We start from the raw sequence: 18053 nt of genomic DNA, 5'->3' as shown, positions 1-18053 counted from the left end.
TTCATATTTTAGACCTAACAATTTCACTGAATGCCCAAATGAGGGATTCTCTATCATGGACAGTTGAGACATGGTTCCTGCTATAAAGAATGAGAGGAATAAATTATTACTTTCTACACTGGAGCTGAACCTCCATATTTATTGACTTTGGTTGTAGAAATCATTTAATATTTTATTGTGTTTTGGAGGATTTGGATTGTCCGCATGTTGGCAGTACACATAAATATTCCTATGTCTTCTCTTGAAAAAATAAGTTTAGAACTCTTATTAATAAACATTTAAATTAATTTGACTTTAAGTAAAACTAATAGCACAATTGCATTCTGTGTTGAATTATTTTAGTGTTTTGAGATCTATTAATTGCTCTTATTAATAAACATTTAAATTAAATGTGACTTTAAGTAGAACCAATAGCACAATTGCATTCTGTGTTGAAATATTTTAGTGTTCTGAGATCTATTAATTGTTTTAAAAATATTGTTTGTCTTCAATGGAAATATCAATTTATAAAAGTTACACAATAGGTAGGTCAAAGCACACACCTCATTAACCTGCATGTCAAGGATGTCCCAGGCAATTACCCAAGATAAACAAACACAGTGACACTTAACCCCTGTTTTTTTTAAAAATACAGACACTTATAACCTCTCACTGACAAAACAAGTAACCTTACAATTTTGAATGAAAACATGAGAATGATTCTAAAATTTTAAAGTTACTAAAAACACAACACAACAGAAATGAATATTAAGTACTTTCATCTGATGTCCATTATATTTATTTTTTGGATTGCAGCCATTGCAACGCCAGGTTGGATTATCACGTCACCAAAACCATTTAAAGCACGGTCACTTCACTTGGTAAGAAATAGTTATGTTAAAATAAAGTCTGTATAGAATTGATGGTACAGTATTTTTTTTCCCTTGTATTTGAGAGAAAATACATCATGTACATGTATTAAGAAAATAAGTCGTTAATAAAATAAACTTCAATACCAAAAACTGATTATCTAACTCATGTCTCTTCTGCATGATGTTGTCCCAAATGCAATTCATTTAAGAAATTATGTCACATGTTTTGTTATTTTTTTCGTTTGCAGAGAAGAACATACCGGTACACAAGATTGATTTGCTTTTAAAATTACACATCCCTAGTTGCATAAAATTGGCTTCAAGTAATTTTGATAATTGCTGTCTCATAAGAAAACATTTAAGTTTGATATATATATTTCACATATTTGTCATATGATACATGTATATCTGTAGGATTCTTACAGACCACTTTTGAAGACAGTAACTTCACAATGAGTTTATTTTAATTCTTGTTTTCTATAAACGTTGATTTAAATATAATATATGTGGAATAATAGTAGTTTGAATCCTATGTCTAAAAATGATAAACTTCTTCATATGATAGCCTGATAGTAGGACGTATCTTTGATGTTTATTGTCCTTTGAGACATCTTTATATGAAACTACTTTCGACATTCACCTTTTTCTTGAAATTTTATCGTTAATAAACACGAGAGCTGTACCACGGTTTTCAACTATTTTAATTTTTTTGCTCGTCTTTTATATATTAATTCAACCAATTGTTCACGTCTATGTGAGATGTCTTCTATATTGTGCTTGATACGTTTTGTTCAACATGGATAATTCTTTTATTTTTATTCCAATTGGTAAAGGATTTCTTTTTAGTTTTGTGAATGTTAAAGGTGTGTAAATCGCACAGACTTGTCACTTAGGCATATTTCATAAAGTACACTAGCGCGATTCATAAAAAGAAATATGCCTTATTGACAAGTCTGTGTGATTAACACACCAATAACATTAACAAAACTAAAAAAATCTGTATATTTACGTTTGGATATTTAAAACTTTACTCAAGATTTGAATTTTCGCTGCTCTGCATTATATTCATATTTCATTATCACAATTATTTTCATTTCTATCTCGTTATCCTCATTGAGACGTCACTTTAGCAGAGGTTTCTACGTGTGACTATTCACAAAAATGGCATTCAAATTAGTTCATTTATTTAGGAAAAACAAAGCAAATGCAAAAATATTGCATAACCGCATTTTTGAAAGTGATGTATAAGAGATTCACTGAAATAAAACATACTATATTTTGTACGTGAAAATGATTTTCAGCTTTAAGAGATGAGCTGGTACAGGAAAGATTTAAATAAAGTACCGTCAAATATTGTAAAAATGGGAAAACGTCGAATTTGAATGTGTATTTCAGGTGTTTAATTTGCTGGGAAATTTTGTGTATTCATCAGGAGGGTAGTGCCGCACTTCGAAATTTTCTTCATGTTTAATTTGTCGCCACTATCATTCGTAGAATTTGGAACAGAAATAAGAAGATACATACAAAAACCACATTTCACAAAAAGTGGATCTCATGATTTAGAATATAAAAACAATGTAGTTTGAAAGGAAACTGAATGATCCAACATTTCTCGCTGATCTGTGATCAGCACAGACATTGGTTTTCATTTTAGGCAATTAAATTCACAATGAATTATCTACAGATTTTTCTGTTTACCCGACCATGACAAGGGGCACATGGCGGGTGTGCTCTCTCTTCCATGGCACCCACCTCTCTTTTCAGAGGTTCCTCTTTGTCCTGCTCACAATTTGTGCTGTTTGATTGGACTTTGAACATGATAACTGTTCGTAATCTTCACATTTAATTTTAGTGGGAGACGTATACATGGTCATGTGTGCTTTTTGGACTTGGTGGAGTAGTAAAAATAAAATCAAATTTCGTGAAAGTTTTAGACCGGTCCCATTGTCCTCAATTGGGTCCAATATGTTAGATTTTTATTCTTACATTTTTCAAAGCTCGATGAACAGGAACAGAAAATTTCCAGTTTTGTGCTACACATCTAAGATCAAGGTCAGTATTATTGAAAACACCTGCCAATTATTTTTGAGCACAAAAAAAAAAAAAAAAAAACCAGTCCTGTGCCACCTACATGTTTTTCATGAATAAGACGTTCCATTTAATTTAGATATCACATATTTCAGTGATGGTGACGACAAATGTTTTACATTAATTTTGAAGCCATTTTCCTTTAAGTGGAATCACTTAAAAATCAGTTGATATGGGAGCAAGGGTGAAGATTCTAAGAAAATGAACTATGAAGAAGGACATTTCTTTAATCCTTCAGTAATAGTCCACTAAATGACTTTAATTGTGTATCCAATAATTGTCATAATAGTTCATAAATACGTTTCAGTGTTCTCCATCATTTAAAATTTTACTGTGGTGCAGACTTTATATATATTCGCTGTTCTTTTGCGACTGAATTCGCGAATAAATAAGTGGATAAATTTAAAAAAAAAAATACTCCTCTTAATGACTTAGTCTAGTTTGATATAAAAATGATTGAAAATATTTTGCAAATTAAAAACAATAATACTATTATTGATAAAATTAATTGTGATATCGAAAAAAACATGATATACTGTGAAAAAGGTATGTACTATTACCTCCCCCTCCCTAACCACAAAACATATACGTACTTACAAGGTTGTGGTATCTGAAAAATAATATATAAGTAACAAGTAAACCTATTTTTTAAAATCAATTTTGTGTACAAAATGTAACAGTTTTTGCAAGTGCATTAAAATACAATAATCAACATACGAAGTAAGCCCCCCCCCCCCCCCTCCAGACACAAATACATACACTTCAAAGAGCTAGGTTTATTTAATGCATAAAATGGCCCTGTCCATATACCAACTAATTGGCCAAGTCAGTATGTCCAATTTCAAACATCAATATAAAGAAAAAAAACTCGCTGCTTCCATTCCCTATCAAAGTTTCCTCTGAGAGTCCAGATAGTAAAAATTCAGGCTTTGTTAAATTGCAATGTTCTTGAATTTTGTAGAAATTAGGTGTATTTGAGTACCTATAGCAAAGAATTAAAATATGAGCCCACCCCTCGATCCAAAATAAAAAAAAATAAAAAAATAAAAAAATAAAAAATAAATAAATAAATTAAAAAAAAAAAAATAAAAATAAAACGTGTTTGATAAACTTCAGAAACAGTTCTTACATTATATAACTGCACATTTTAGATCAGAGGTCGGGCGCTATGTAAATATTACAAACTATAACTATAACTATCATTATTTATTCAACAATGGATTACTTCGTTTGTCTGGCCAAAACAAAGAGCTAAAGGCGTGTATGACGGGTCGACAAGGGATATGTACTCCTCCATGGCACCAGACCCCACTCCTGATGTTTTAAAGTGTCTGTCCTTGCTCTGCACTCAGTTTGTAGTTTTTTTTTTAATTGGATTGTTTAGCTTGATCATGATGCGTTACCTTTTTCTTTCATGTATATTTTATTTTCGTAAAACCAATATTCTGTTTCAAAATTCATCTCGATCATAAATAATAAATGAATACATGATCAACAACAACAGGTAGGTGAAATAATTTCCTCATATGCTTAGCTAAATAGACAAAACGAAAAAAATAATGCGTTAGAAAGGGAAAACATATCAAATTACGATTGGAAACACTCTAGTGATTAAAAAAATGTATTTTGTTATCAAGTGAACAATTCACCACGGTGCTTCCAAACATAAGCAAGAAAATAAAAAAAAAATCTACCTGTAGTTTTGTCTATAACAAACACCAAACTAATTTTTAAACTTCATTTGGTGAATCCCATTGACGTTTGTCCAGAATATTATTGTCAATCAAATTTGACATACGAATTCCTTCAAAGAGGATATCTACTGCATGTTCATAATCCTTTATATGTAAAACCGTTAGCATGTTTCGTAGAATTAGTCACTTTCTTGAATAATGGCAAAATGTGCAGATGTTGATGGTGGCACTTGTTGGACGTATTTTGAGTACAAGATTTTACAGAGAAACGTGACCAAGAAGCTAAAAACCAGACCTATTCCAGATAGGATGATGGAGTACGCAGTTTTAACTTCCATATTTACAGCTTCTGCAACAGGGACGTTGGCTATGATCATCCGAAGAAGCAGGACAATTTCAAACAAAGCTAAAATGAATTATTGAATTTAATTATTAATTTGGCATTATTATAGGATATGGAATAAAACACTTAGATGCAGCAATTTATGTTTACGGGTGAATAAAATTATGGAGAAAAGCAAAGCGTTTGTTGAGATTTACTTCATAGATATAATATTTACTAAAAGTAGAATTCAAAGACGACAGCGCTATTGTTCTCCATCATTTCAAATTTAACTGTGGCGCAAGACTTACGCGAAGTTCTAATATTCCGACTGAATTCGCGAAGGAACAACAAAATAATTTGAAAAAACACATAACCCAATGAATCAATGGTTTAATACACAAAGGACATTTATTATTTGGCAAATTGATTAAAAAATTTAACAATTAAAGCAATTAATCGATATCGATTAAACACAGTGTAAAACAAAAAAAAATTAGGATGTTTCAAATTTATATATGCATACTGTGAAAAAGACCCCCCCCCCCCCCACACACACACACACACACACGTACTTATAAATAAACAAATATTAGCTTATAGAATTTGAAAATAAAACAAAACAGTAACAAAAAATTTTAAGCATTAAACCTATCTAAAAAAATTTGTTTACAAAAGATAAACTATACTGTGTTCATAAAAGGACAGGTGAAATTCTAGTAAGTCCGAAATCACGCTAACATATATATTTGCATTTATCGGTCTGAAGACTGAAATATCTTAGAACTAGTTAATTTAAGAAATACTAAAGCAGTTTAGAGGCATAAAATAATAATTTGGTGAATCTATCGTTAATTTTTCAACATTACAAAAACACATGATTACGATACACGTACGGTATTTGATTCTAGTGTCACTGCAATTTTAGAGACGTGGTTATCTGTAGAACTTTTAAAGCATGAATGAATTAATATAAGAATTTTCATTTGCATTATCGTGAAGTGTGGAAAAAAATGGCTTGTCTCTTCATCTAGAAGATTTTTGCTTGTGCAAGCCAAACAATAGGCCCTAAGTAGTGTAAATTTAACGGTTTAGCATTAGAAACTGGGAAAACGGTACATAATTTTGAGGATCCTTTGGTTTATAAAGAGCTAGGTTCACTTTATGCATAAAATGGCCCTGTAGATATACCAATTTATTGATTACTCTTTAGGTTTCATTTTATATTTATTATTATTTTTATTTGGCTGTTTTTGTAAAATTTTTCGGGATATGAGGAAAATGACGCACTTCATGACGTCATAATGCATTGACTAGCCAGAAAATTACGTCATTTTTGATTGATACGCAGTCACCAAAGGTCTAAATGATATTTAATGCATTGTCAACTAAAACCAAGCAGTTTCAGTTTTTCTAAAATTCACAGGGCCAAAAAAGGCCCTAAGTGAACCTTGTTCTTTATATATTTACATAATTTTATGTATTTTACTGACGACGACCATCTAACTGTGGTGCTAATATTTTAACTGTGGCAGAATTTTGGCGCTGATTTTTTTTAATGTGGCGCTAAGGAATTTAACTTAGGCGAGGCCGCCACGTTAAACGGCCAATGGAGTACCATATATATATATATATATATATATATATATATATATATATATATATATATATATATATATATATATATATATATATATATATATATATATATATATATATATATTTACACAGTACCAACCAGACCCAACCTGACACAAAGCAGTCCCAGAGCAGTCCCGGGGACTGCTTTCTGGGACTGCTCTGGGACTGCTAAAGCAGTCCCAGAGAAGTCCCACAGCGGTCCCAGAGCAGTCCCAGAGCAGTCCCAGCGGTCCCAGAAAGCAGTCCCAGCAGTCCCAGTGGGCGGGGTTAATTAATTTAATGGGCGGAGCTTACTCAGAAATGAGATTACCAATAAACAATGTAACTATAAAAGGCAGTTGAAATTGATGATGCATTTCTTTTTGAGCAGTGTCAACAAATGTTTACAATTCTCATGCGACAGTTATTTCTGAACTGTTAAAAAATAACACTAGGCGTATAGAAACAAATAATATTGAACAAAGAAGACGTTCACACCTACTAATAACCTGAATATTTAAAATCAGTTATGTGGTATATTAATTTTTCACCCAAATAAATCAATTTCTTAATTTACTGTGATTGATATTGGTTTCCATATTTATTTATTTTTTTTTTTATAGAAAATTAAACTTGAGTTATCTATTTTCTATCAGAACTAGCTTTAAATAAATCTTATAATTATAGAACAAGACCGATTCCCGTACTATACTCTGAATGCATTTTTCTTAAGTACTGGAGATTTTGAAAAATTCTTTGTTAAATTTTGCCGAGTATTATATTTCAGTTATGATTATTTTCACTGACTTACCAATTTTATTATGATCGTTAGATTCTCTATGTAACAGAAAACAATAACACTCTTATTATATAAACGTTCGAGTGTACATCTGTAAATCACGCGAATGGAACCCTCAGATTATGTTCAAAATAAATTAATCCCGAAATAAATTTATACACATTTATTGAAACAAAGATTTTTTGAAGTGCATAGATTAAAATTAGTGTCATTTTTGACCAGCGTGTTCAGTGATGTGTAACACTGATACCCAAAATAACATGCATTGACTTTCTGCTAATCATGCCCAAAGGCGATTGAAACCTCAGGTGTTGACACCATTTTATACATCTGTATTGCTTTTTATTATTTGGCCGGGAAAACACAAACAACACAAATAAGAAATAAGTCACAATTCCCAATATTTTCAAGTGTTTATTTTTTTTTTTAATAAATTTACTCTTTTAATAACTTGTTTAAAAATCAAAAACAAATTCATAAATAAATCCCCCAATAATTGTTCACATTGTTTAAATGACTAAAGAATGGTAGAATAATTTTACTTCATTGTCATTTAAAAAATTATTAGGTTTTATTTGAGGGCGGTAAAAAAAAAATAGCCTGCTCTTTTTTAGCATGGTTTTAGCCTTTTCAATTTAAAAAAAATCCAGTACAGTATGTCCCTCTGAATATCTTACTGTAATGACAAGTTTGTTTGTTTTCTAAATAGTGCTAATGCAAAAATTGAGTACATAATTTGACAGCATTAATTAATTAAATAAGCCTAATTTTTTTTTTAAAAACACCTGTATTGAAGTTTTAATTAGCATTAATTAATTAAATAGGGCTAGATATTTTTTTTCAGACACCTGTATTAAAGTTTAATTTAAGGAATAAAAGTCATCTCCTGACTTCCCTTTTTAACTACTTTCTTCCCTTTTTAACTACTTTCATTTTTTAAAATTAATTCTAGACTACAATTGTGTAAATTTACAGCCCCTAAAGACATTTAGTAATTACATGTAAATCTATCTCTACTTATTAAAAAATTTCTAAGAAATCCTTGGGTTTTTTTTTTTTTTAATTCTTTATCTTAAACACCTCTCTGCTGAAAGTAACCAAAAAACAACAGGGAGCCTGCAAATTCAGAATACACAAGGGGTGGAGCTATCATGTCACTCAGAACCTTTTTCATGCATGAGTGAACAAAGCAGTCCCAGAAAGCAGTCTCAGGGACTGCTGGGTCTGCTTTCTAGAGCAGTCCCACAGCGGTCCCAGAGCAGTCCCAGAGCAGTCCCAAAGCAGTCCCGGGGACTGCTTTCTGGGACTGCTTAGGTGTCAGGTTGGGTCTGGTTGGTACTGTATATATATATATATATATATATATATATATATATATATATATATATATATATATATATATATATATATATATATATATATATATATATATATATATATATATATATATATATATATATATATATATATATATATATATATTTATATATATATATATTTATATATATATAATATTTGCTGAAAAAAAATTATGTCGATTGCTCCCATACATACAAGATGTACATCTGAATGTAATATAAGCTTTCCCAGTTAAAAACATCCGTTAATTGTATTGATAGTGTTGGTTAGTTAATAATGATAGTTGGCGTGGAAAACTAAACACTGTGTGATACTGATGCAGACTCAATTAAATTGAAGAAATGTTTGGATTTTCCTTTCAGAACTAAATGTTTTGAAATTCTCAATTGATTTGGATTACTTGCAACCTAAAAATATATGAAACTTGGAATGATAGAAGAATATGAGCCAAATTTTATTTTTTAGTTGCAGAAGTATTCCGGATCCTTTTAGCGTTTTGGTATTTACCTTGAAAATATAATGTAAATTATCACGTCTTTGTATTTTGAGAAGACAATGGATGCTTAATAATACCGATTAAGAATATAATTAATTTTCTAAGATTGTAAAAAGACTTGATTTTTTTTTATAGAATCCACCGAACATTATGTTTAGAACAGTCAATTAATATAGGCGAGTTGTCTTAATTTCTATGACTATTTTTTTTATTGAAAAAAATATTGAAATTTTTTGATGTTTTTCCCCTATAAAAGCACTTTACAAATCTACAATGATACATTAGTGTTCTGACAGTTTGGAGATGCACCTGTGTATATAGTGACAATTTTACAATGAAGACCAGGTCAAAAGGAGGAATCTTTGGTTTGAGGATTTATTTTAGGGTTCTAAACTACTATCATTTTATTATAGAGGACAGGCATATAACTATTCAAAAGTGAATATTAAATTCCAAAATTAGATATTTTTACATTGCGTGAATTAAAAAAAAAGTATTTTTGAGTGTTATGTCTTATTAATATTTTTGTTGTATTTGTTGTATTTTTGTAGAAAAAAATGCTTGTCTAACTCGAATGAATGTTCAAAAGGCACATGTACCTGTCCCATCGTTCTTTTCCCAGCCTCAGTTAATAGATGGATAAAAGAAGTTTAAATCTATAGATGTACAAGAAAATGAAACCATGGTTATAAACTACATATCCCATTTACCTGCCACAAACATGGTGATTCCCCCGGCTCTTATCCTGCAGGCATTGCCAAAGTTGAATACAAGAAGAGTTAAACTACACAAGCAGAAAATTATCGCAAGGATACTCCACACTTGAATATCAATTAAGTAAGCTGAAAGAAACAAGAAAAAAATACTGTGAAATGACTTTTTTCGCGGGGGTTTAATTTTCGTTGTTTTCGAGGTATGAAGAGACCCACGAATTCATGTCCACCAGGAAACGAAAAATGTCATATACACAACTACTCAACATTTCTTCATCCACGAAATATAATCCTCACGAACCGATAGTTTTTTTCCTCAAACCTCGAAAATTTGACCCTACGAAATTATGTGATTTCACAGTAATTGCTCTCAGTCAATGCCATTATATGAGAAGATAACAAACATATAGCAACAATCAAATTTAATTATGTAATGTTCGATTATCTTAAACACAATCTAGTGTAGGGTGATTTCACATATTTTTCTCTGTTTAGCGTCACCCATTTGACAAACATTTACCTATCTATTCACAAAAATGCCAGACTTTACAGTCAGAGAAATGACGTCATTCAAAGAATTTGATTTCTTTAATGTGTTTTTCTCAAAGAGGGATTTTTTCCTTACATGTATGACGGTTGATCCAAAAGTAATTCACAACTGCTACAAAATCTTTAAAAATCAAAAGATATTAACAAAATTTAATATACTAACTATTACCCCTATATATCCATTTTGATTTTGCCTTAAAATTTCATTCGATTGTACAAAATACTTTTTAAAATATTAAGATAAACACAAGAATGTTACCGACGTTACGTTTCGGAACTTATTCTCAGTTCATCTGCATATCTTTTTAACCTCTCATGTGTTTCTTTTTATATATATATATATATATATATATATATATATATATATATATATATATATATATATATATATATATATATATATATATATATATATATATATATATATATATATATATATATATATAATTTTTACTGCTATTTTGCTATAAACCATCTTGTTTTGAGTTGCATTATTAAAGTTATTTGAGCTTTGTCCAAATGTAATTTCTAACTTCATTCCTTTTGCGTTAATCTTATGTTTCAGCAGATTCCAGATGATTGTCGAAGAGAAACGTCATAACGATATCGGTACATTCTTCCTATGCAGCGATAGACGAGATTCAGCATCGTATTTATCTTAATATTTATTATACCCCCAACTTGAAAAGCGGGGGTGTATAGTGATGTGGGGTTTCTGTCCGTCTGTCCGTCTTACGTCCATCCGTTACACTTTGGGGTACCCATCTCTTATTCGCAAATCCTCTTAAACCAATGAATGAAATTTAATGAGACTTTTTACAGAGTCATTGTTTCATAGTGTATCTCCTATTTTACTTTTCGATCTGGCACATGAAGTTGCAAACCAGTAATATAAGTAGTACTGGTTGCCCGTATGGTGCAGTGGTTAGAGCGTCTGCTCCTAAGAGTCGCGAAGTAAAGAGCTGATCCTTGCGTCGTGGGTTCGAATCCACTGCGGGATGAGACCGTATAAACCGAGGTCCCTTGTCGCAGGAGGTGTTGGCACAAAAAAGATCTCTCACTGCTTAATGGCCCCGAGTGCAGAGTATAGGTGAAAATTTAGAGATCTCCACCGGCAAGTAGTGGCGTCTCCATATCAGTGAAAAATTTTCGAGAGGGATGTTAAACAATAAACAAAGAAACGTAATTTGGTACTGCTAAACAAAAGACTGCTTAAGGTATCTTAGATGTGTAGATATGTCTTCAAGATGAGTCTTCGGTACGTTTTTAATTTGAATTAGAATTTACGCAAGAATTCAGAAAGTATAATGTTTACATTCAGACCAAAGTTATTCTTCTTGTATAAAGTACTTATACGCAATTGTGCAAATTTAAAATTTTAGCGGGCTTTTACCAAACCGCTAAAATAAGATAAAATTAACACCCTGCTAAGAAAGCCCGCTATACTGTATTTCGAGTTTCCAATAGCAAAATATGGGCACTGCCATGTTTTCTATAATATTGAGGGGACCCGTCTCTTATCCGCAGCTCCTCCTATACAACTGAATAAAATTTAATGATACTTTCACAGAATCTTAATTACACAGTGCCATTGTGACGTCCTATTTTACGTTTTTGATCGAACACTTATTTTGGGTCTCCCATAGCAAAACGTGGACTTTTCCATTATAATCATATCGGAGGCGGGGGTATCACTTTGTGAGCTCAATGCTCACATTATCTCAAGTTTATAAAGTATTGCATGTATCTGAATGAAGTATTTAGGCTAAAGTTCAAATAAATAAATGTACTAACATATAAAGTTTTGATTTAAAATTTTGATTATTAAAGATTTTATAGCAGTTGTGATATTACATCCCTCTTAGCAAAATCAAGATTTTAAATGCTTGATATATATACCTACATGTAATATGACATATTTTTGACAAATATACATGTAAAAAGAAATTGACAGAATTCAAAAGTTACATGTACGACCAAAAGAATCATTTTCAGGACTGATGATTTTGTTTATTTTTTTCTGATCTGGGGTGTCAAAAACCAAGGCGAACGCGGAAGCTAAACAGAGAAAAAAAAACTTGGAATGGTCTATATAACAACTAAACACTCTTGTGAAATTTATCTCAAATAATTTTAATGTGAGTTTCATATGAATTTTCACTTAAATATATTGGAGGTAAATTTGGCTGTAGAACCAAATGCACATTTATTTTTTAAAAAATGTCCTCAATGATTTTCAGAACTTACGAAAAGGTGATTTTGACTTTTCTGCACGCTTCATTAATAATGCTTCTCTATTAAGTTCCTGATAAGAAACTTGAACACAGGTGTCTTGGAGACATATAGAGCAGTACCATATGCTCATTTCGACATCTACGGTCACCTGGAATGAAAATAAGAACATCAAAATACTTAACACTTTACAACTCCAGAAGTGAAAGTTCACTCTTGATGTGGTGTTTGGAGCCAAATCTCCGGCTAAATGCTACTACTTATTCTATATGTAAACGAAAGAGAAATAAATTGTACCAGTTTTCCTACATGTTCTTCATAACAAAATGATATTTATTCTCTGACTTTAAACAAATTATAAATATTTTTAACTCTCTCCCCTCATTTTCTAGAAAAATATTTCTAAAAATGTAAATGAAACACCTAGCTTACCCTAACTATATAAATCAATAAATAGCAACATAATCTTGATGATAATATATTATTATTAGTAATATGTTAGGTATAATCAAAGAAAGCAATTTTGATTCTTTTGTTAATTGGTGGGCTTATTTCATAGTCTTACTGTGAAATCACTAATTTCCGTGAATGCCTAATTGGTATGAAGAGACCCATGAATATACGTCTTCCACGAAATGTTAAAAATATGGTATATATATTAATATATATATTAATAAATATATTAAGTTTGTCTACTGACCACAAAATTATATCCCATTGAACCCTGTAATTATTTTCTAAAAGCAAATCACATAAATTTGACCCCATAAAATTAAGTAATTTTACAGTATTTTTAACTGCATTAATTACTGACAGAAAAATAATCGTCTATTTTACATAATTTTGTTTCAATGGAGTAGATCGTATGCCCCCTATCATAATTGATAATATTCAATGTTGTACATGTATGTATAAGGTTTAATATCAACAAGAGCGTCAAATACTTATACTGTTTTCAAAGAATCCGAAGAGAATTTCATCAAATCCCTCATATATTTGGAATCCTGTGAAATGTAAAAAGACACACAATGTACTATGCACACTCTATAAAATGTAATTACTGTTAGAAACATGTATCTTATTTATCATTCATTTCATAACTAAACGTAATTTGTTTGTGAATAATTCTTTGGTTTCTTTTTTAAAAGATTTATAAAAAGAAATGCCTTACCAATTCTCGAGTTATATATAAACTTCCATACAGTTTGCAATATTGTAAGAACATGTTTTTAATATTTTCATTTTATACCTACACTAATAAAGCATTGTGTAATGCAGAATGCATACCAAGAGAAAATATTTCTACTTTTAACCTAATTCTAATTAAATTTTTTATGCAATTATTTTTTCACATACACGCCAAAACCGCAGAGAGAGAAGGTAACAACGTCCATCTCTCTGGAGAAGGCATCAGCCTAATATATAACGTATATACCCCTCTTCCTTTTCTTCCCTCTAACTTTTCCCTCTCTCCCATATTCAACTCTACTTTCTCCTCTTCCTGTTTTCTCTCGTCTCTTTCTCTCTTCTTTTCCCCCAGCAGATCTTCATAATGTCATACCCCTTGCCTTACCTTGTGTGTCATGAGTGGGTCAATATATTTCCATGATACAATAAACCATCCTGGTGTTATCATGGCCACAAACCATATGTTGAGTGTGATAAATGCCATAACTATAGCCAGGACTGCAATACGTTTTCGTGTCTTATCCATTTTATCGTGGTCGGAAATGTGTTTCATCTACGAAATATACTGAAACGCAAAAGAAACGCAACATCATATTTTAGGGGGAAATATTACATATAAGTTATAATCTTGTATCTAAAAAGTAAGGACATCTTCAACTTTGTAAATATCGGTAATTTAACGGTCGAATGATTTTCATACCATTACCGGAAGTTAAGTTTGAGTCTGCTGAAGAAAAATCAAAAATTGCATGTTTAACAAAACATTTGGCAATAATATGGGGTTTTAAGGGTTTGTATCTGTTCATATTAAGAAATGCAGCAATGTTCCGAAAAATAAATTCCCCTTTCTTTTCCGTAAGCGATGCCAAGGCTTCCTGAAAATGACTTAAGTACGCATTTCCATTGCTCTAGCTGGAAAAACTCAAAATAAAGGTGATGGAGAGTTGCAGATGCAAATATGACCCACATCAAGCCTCAACAGGCTCTCACGTATCATTAGCATGAAAGACAGTCCTTGGATCGGAAGTCCAAGGATTACTACACAGCATTTGGCTAGAGAAAATTCGACCTCATCATCTAAAAAAAACGCATTTAAAAATGACAAAGAATATTTCTTTCGCTTAGATCTCGAGATTGATGAACCTGTTGCATCGTAGAAATCAAGCTGCAACTGTTGTGCATGGCAGTCTTGCACGCTGTAATTAAATGGCCGGGGTGGGGGTGTTTTAACAGTCATGTGTGACATTCTAAAGTTAAAAGATAATCATTTAACATTTTTATCAAATCTCTGATGATTTCAAATCAAGTTTTACCTAAGTGTGTTCATTTTTGAAAATCATTAAATAAAAAATTTAAATATTTGTAGATTACTGCTTGTTGCGTTTCTTTTGCGTTTCAGTATAAAAATTATTTTGAAAAAAGGGCTATCTAGAAAGCATAAAATTAAGAATATATATATATATATATATATATATATATATATATATATATGAATAATAAAAATAAATTAAACAACATTTATTTAAATATATTAACGCTTAAATAATTATCAGCTCTTTACCTGGATAATAATAATTATTAATCATTTATTATTTAATTTTAAATATATTAAACTGAAAATTTCATATGCAGAGAATTTAGTTTAAAATATTTTGCAATAACGGTATTTTAATATGTTGATTCCGGTGACACTGGTAAACAATCTAGGTGAAAGGAGTACTAAATCCTATAAAAATATCTCAAAATTAAGGAAGTTCAAATAAAATGTGTTACCCCTATACTTCTTTACATGCATTTACTGTAAACAGATTAAGAAAGGATATGTCAGATTGAAAACAAGGCATTTTCAGTTACACTTTTTCATTTTTACTTATTATCATAATTGTACATTCAAACTTATACTTTCCTATATGAGTACATATAGTGCACTCATAGCTATGATCTTTTTACAAGTAATGAAGAAAGTTTAAAGTACCATTTACAGCATTTTTATTTATCACTTGTTGATCAGATAGGATAAAATTATTAAATGTTATACCTACCCAAAATGAGGTACACCTCAACCTTTCTGTATTATGATCAATACAGAACACAAATCATTTCAGGTGCTAGATGTACATTGCACGGAAATAGTCTATACCCGACAAATATTTACTTTCCTTAACGTCAGGCAAATAACGGGAAATCCCCGACTTTTTGTGGAGCAGTGTCTCAACGATTCAGACGGACCGATCTGAATCACTCAACCGCAAAAAAAGAGATCGTCAGGTAAATTTATGGTTTGTTTGGTTAGGAAATAGAATTTCACGTAATTCTTTAAGAAAAAAGAAAATCTAGCGAACTGATCTACGAATGATAACTACGAAGAAATGCTTTTTAATTAAATTTTTATTCAAATAGAAAATAATACATTTAACATCTTAAGTTAAAAAAGTAAAATAAAACGTTTAACATTTCAAGTTAGGGGACAATTATATTTAAGCTGTTCAAGACAAGGGAGATAATTTTCTGGTTACTTAATTTTCGTGCAACTTAACAATTTTTCTAAATTTCCAATCTTTAAGGTCTGGAGACGCGTTCTTCATTAATATATATTTTTTCCAAGAATTTGTCACTGAAGTATAGGTACTTTAACAAGTTTCCTCACAAACAATTGAGGTACCTCACCAGGCATTATATTTGTGCAAGATACCAGAGGGTGGTGTTTCCTTTTGGTAATCTTTTGAATTGCCAGTATTACAATTTTTGGTGTACTTATTATATAATACATTTTGAAAACAATTCAGAAATTGCAAGAGAATGACATTTATGAATATTTTTTTATGTATTATAAAGATATATAAAACCGATATTTGAGGAACCTGTCGTTAGACCTTAAAAAATCGACAAAACGAACAAAAGAAAATTGCAATAAATGAAACTGACAATTTTTTTTTATAGCAACTATTCTAAAGTGTCTCACTTTTCATGGTTGATAGAAATTGAATGCAAACATGAAAATTTGTGTTAATTAATTCTATTTTTTTCTGACTTTGTTTAGCACTGTCTTTTAAATGAGAGGGCTAATGTCTGTAAAAATCTTTATGAAAAGTACAAATTCAAGAACTACTCAAAAAATAATAAAGCTTGGTATATTAATTTTAGTTTACTGTTAAAGGTATATAATACCCCGGTATATACCCCCTACATAATAATTATTAAATAGGGGGTATATATATATTTATAAAAAGTAACCTCAGATGCCTTTGTTGTGGCTTAAGACGGCAAACTTTTGATAAAAGTTACACTTGTATCACTTAATAGTCATCCAGTGTCTTGGTGTTCATACCAAGTCCATCCAACTTCCGGCTGCTCCAATTTTGTGGAACAAACCTGAAATCGTCATGCGGTGACTCCTTAATGCCGTGACTATCCATAGAAAACACTTTTATGCTTGTTAATCTATTTGCAACAAGATTTTGCTAAAAGAAAAAAAAATGTTTCAATTTTTTAAAAACAATTTTTTTGAAAGGATAGCCCTGCAGACACCATACTGATTGCTTTAGAATGCTTTGCTAGGGTCAGACGCTTACGGAAGCGTAAAAGGTCTCTTCAATTGTTGTGTTATAACTTGCATATTCTCTTATATTTTATTGTCTTATCAATGTTGATATCATTACTCCTTACTTATACACATATTTTGAATTGAATCTAGATGTTTTAATATAATTTAAGGCACCTTATTTTAATTGATTGGTTTTATTGCTATAAGTATTATCGACTTAAAAAATATTGATTTCAATATATTGATCAAAGAAAGATATTTATTGATATCAATATGGTAATATCGATATGTAAAAATAAATATATACTTTTATCGATATAGATATATGAATATTTCCGAGAAAGAAGTGAGATAATATTGTTATTGAATTAATTTCGCGGGGCGGGAATTCTAATGAATCTTCATCACTTCACTCGGCATCCAGTGAAAGCTACTGTACTCTATATTTGCTATTGTATACGATTATCTGCTGATGCAGATTAAAAAATTGTTTTGAAAAAGGGGTGGAGAGAAATCAGCAGTTAGATCATGGGCATAGGGGGCTACTGTCCACATCACCACTTTTGAAGGGGAGAGGCAAGCATATCTTTGTGTCCCT

General features: G+C 30.7%; 2 protein-coding genes across 2 annotated transcripts in view; both read right to left on the bottom strand.

Annotated features, from left to right (window-relative positions):
- LOC133195887 (protein lifeguard 4-like) overlaps positions 1-18053 on the bottom strand; it is a 396544-nt gene that overhangs the window by 64960 nt on the left and 313531 nt on the right. The window lies entirely within an intron of this gene.
- LOC133194788 (uncharacterized) lies at positions 4407-16024 on the bottom strand. Its single transcript, XM_061330696.1, has 6 exons — positions 15954-16024; positions 14297-14476; positions 13674-13727; positions 12739-12874; positions 9940-10071; positions 4407-5039 (listed from the first exon to the last, which is right to left on the bottom strand). Exons 2-6 carry the CDS (start codon positions 14462-14464, stop codon positions 4813-4815), a joined length of 717 nt encoding a protein of 238 aa, XP_061186680.1. The 5' UTR covers positions 14465-14476; positions 15954-16024; the 3' UTR covers positions 4407-4812.

This window comes from Saccostrea echinata, unplaced genomic scaffold, assembly GCF_033153115.1.
Source record: "Saccostrea echinata isolate AGI-Se365-2 ecotype Australia unplaced genomic scaffold, CSIRO_AGI_Sech_v1 ptg000029l, whole genome shotgun sequence".
Taxonomy (NCBI): domain Eukaryota; kingdom Metazoa; phylum Mollusca; class Bivalvia; order Ostreida; family Ostreidae; genus Saccostrea; species Saccostrea echinata.
The sequence above is the reverse complement of the archived record's forward strand: the minus strand, read 5'-3'. Positions and strand labels throughout refer to the sequence as shown.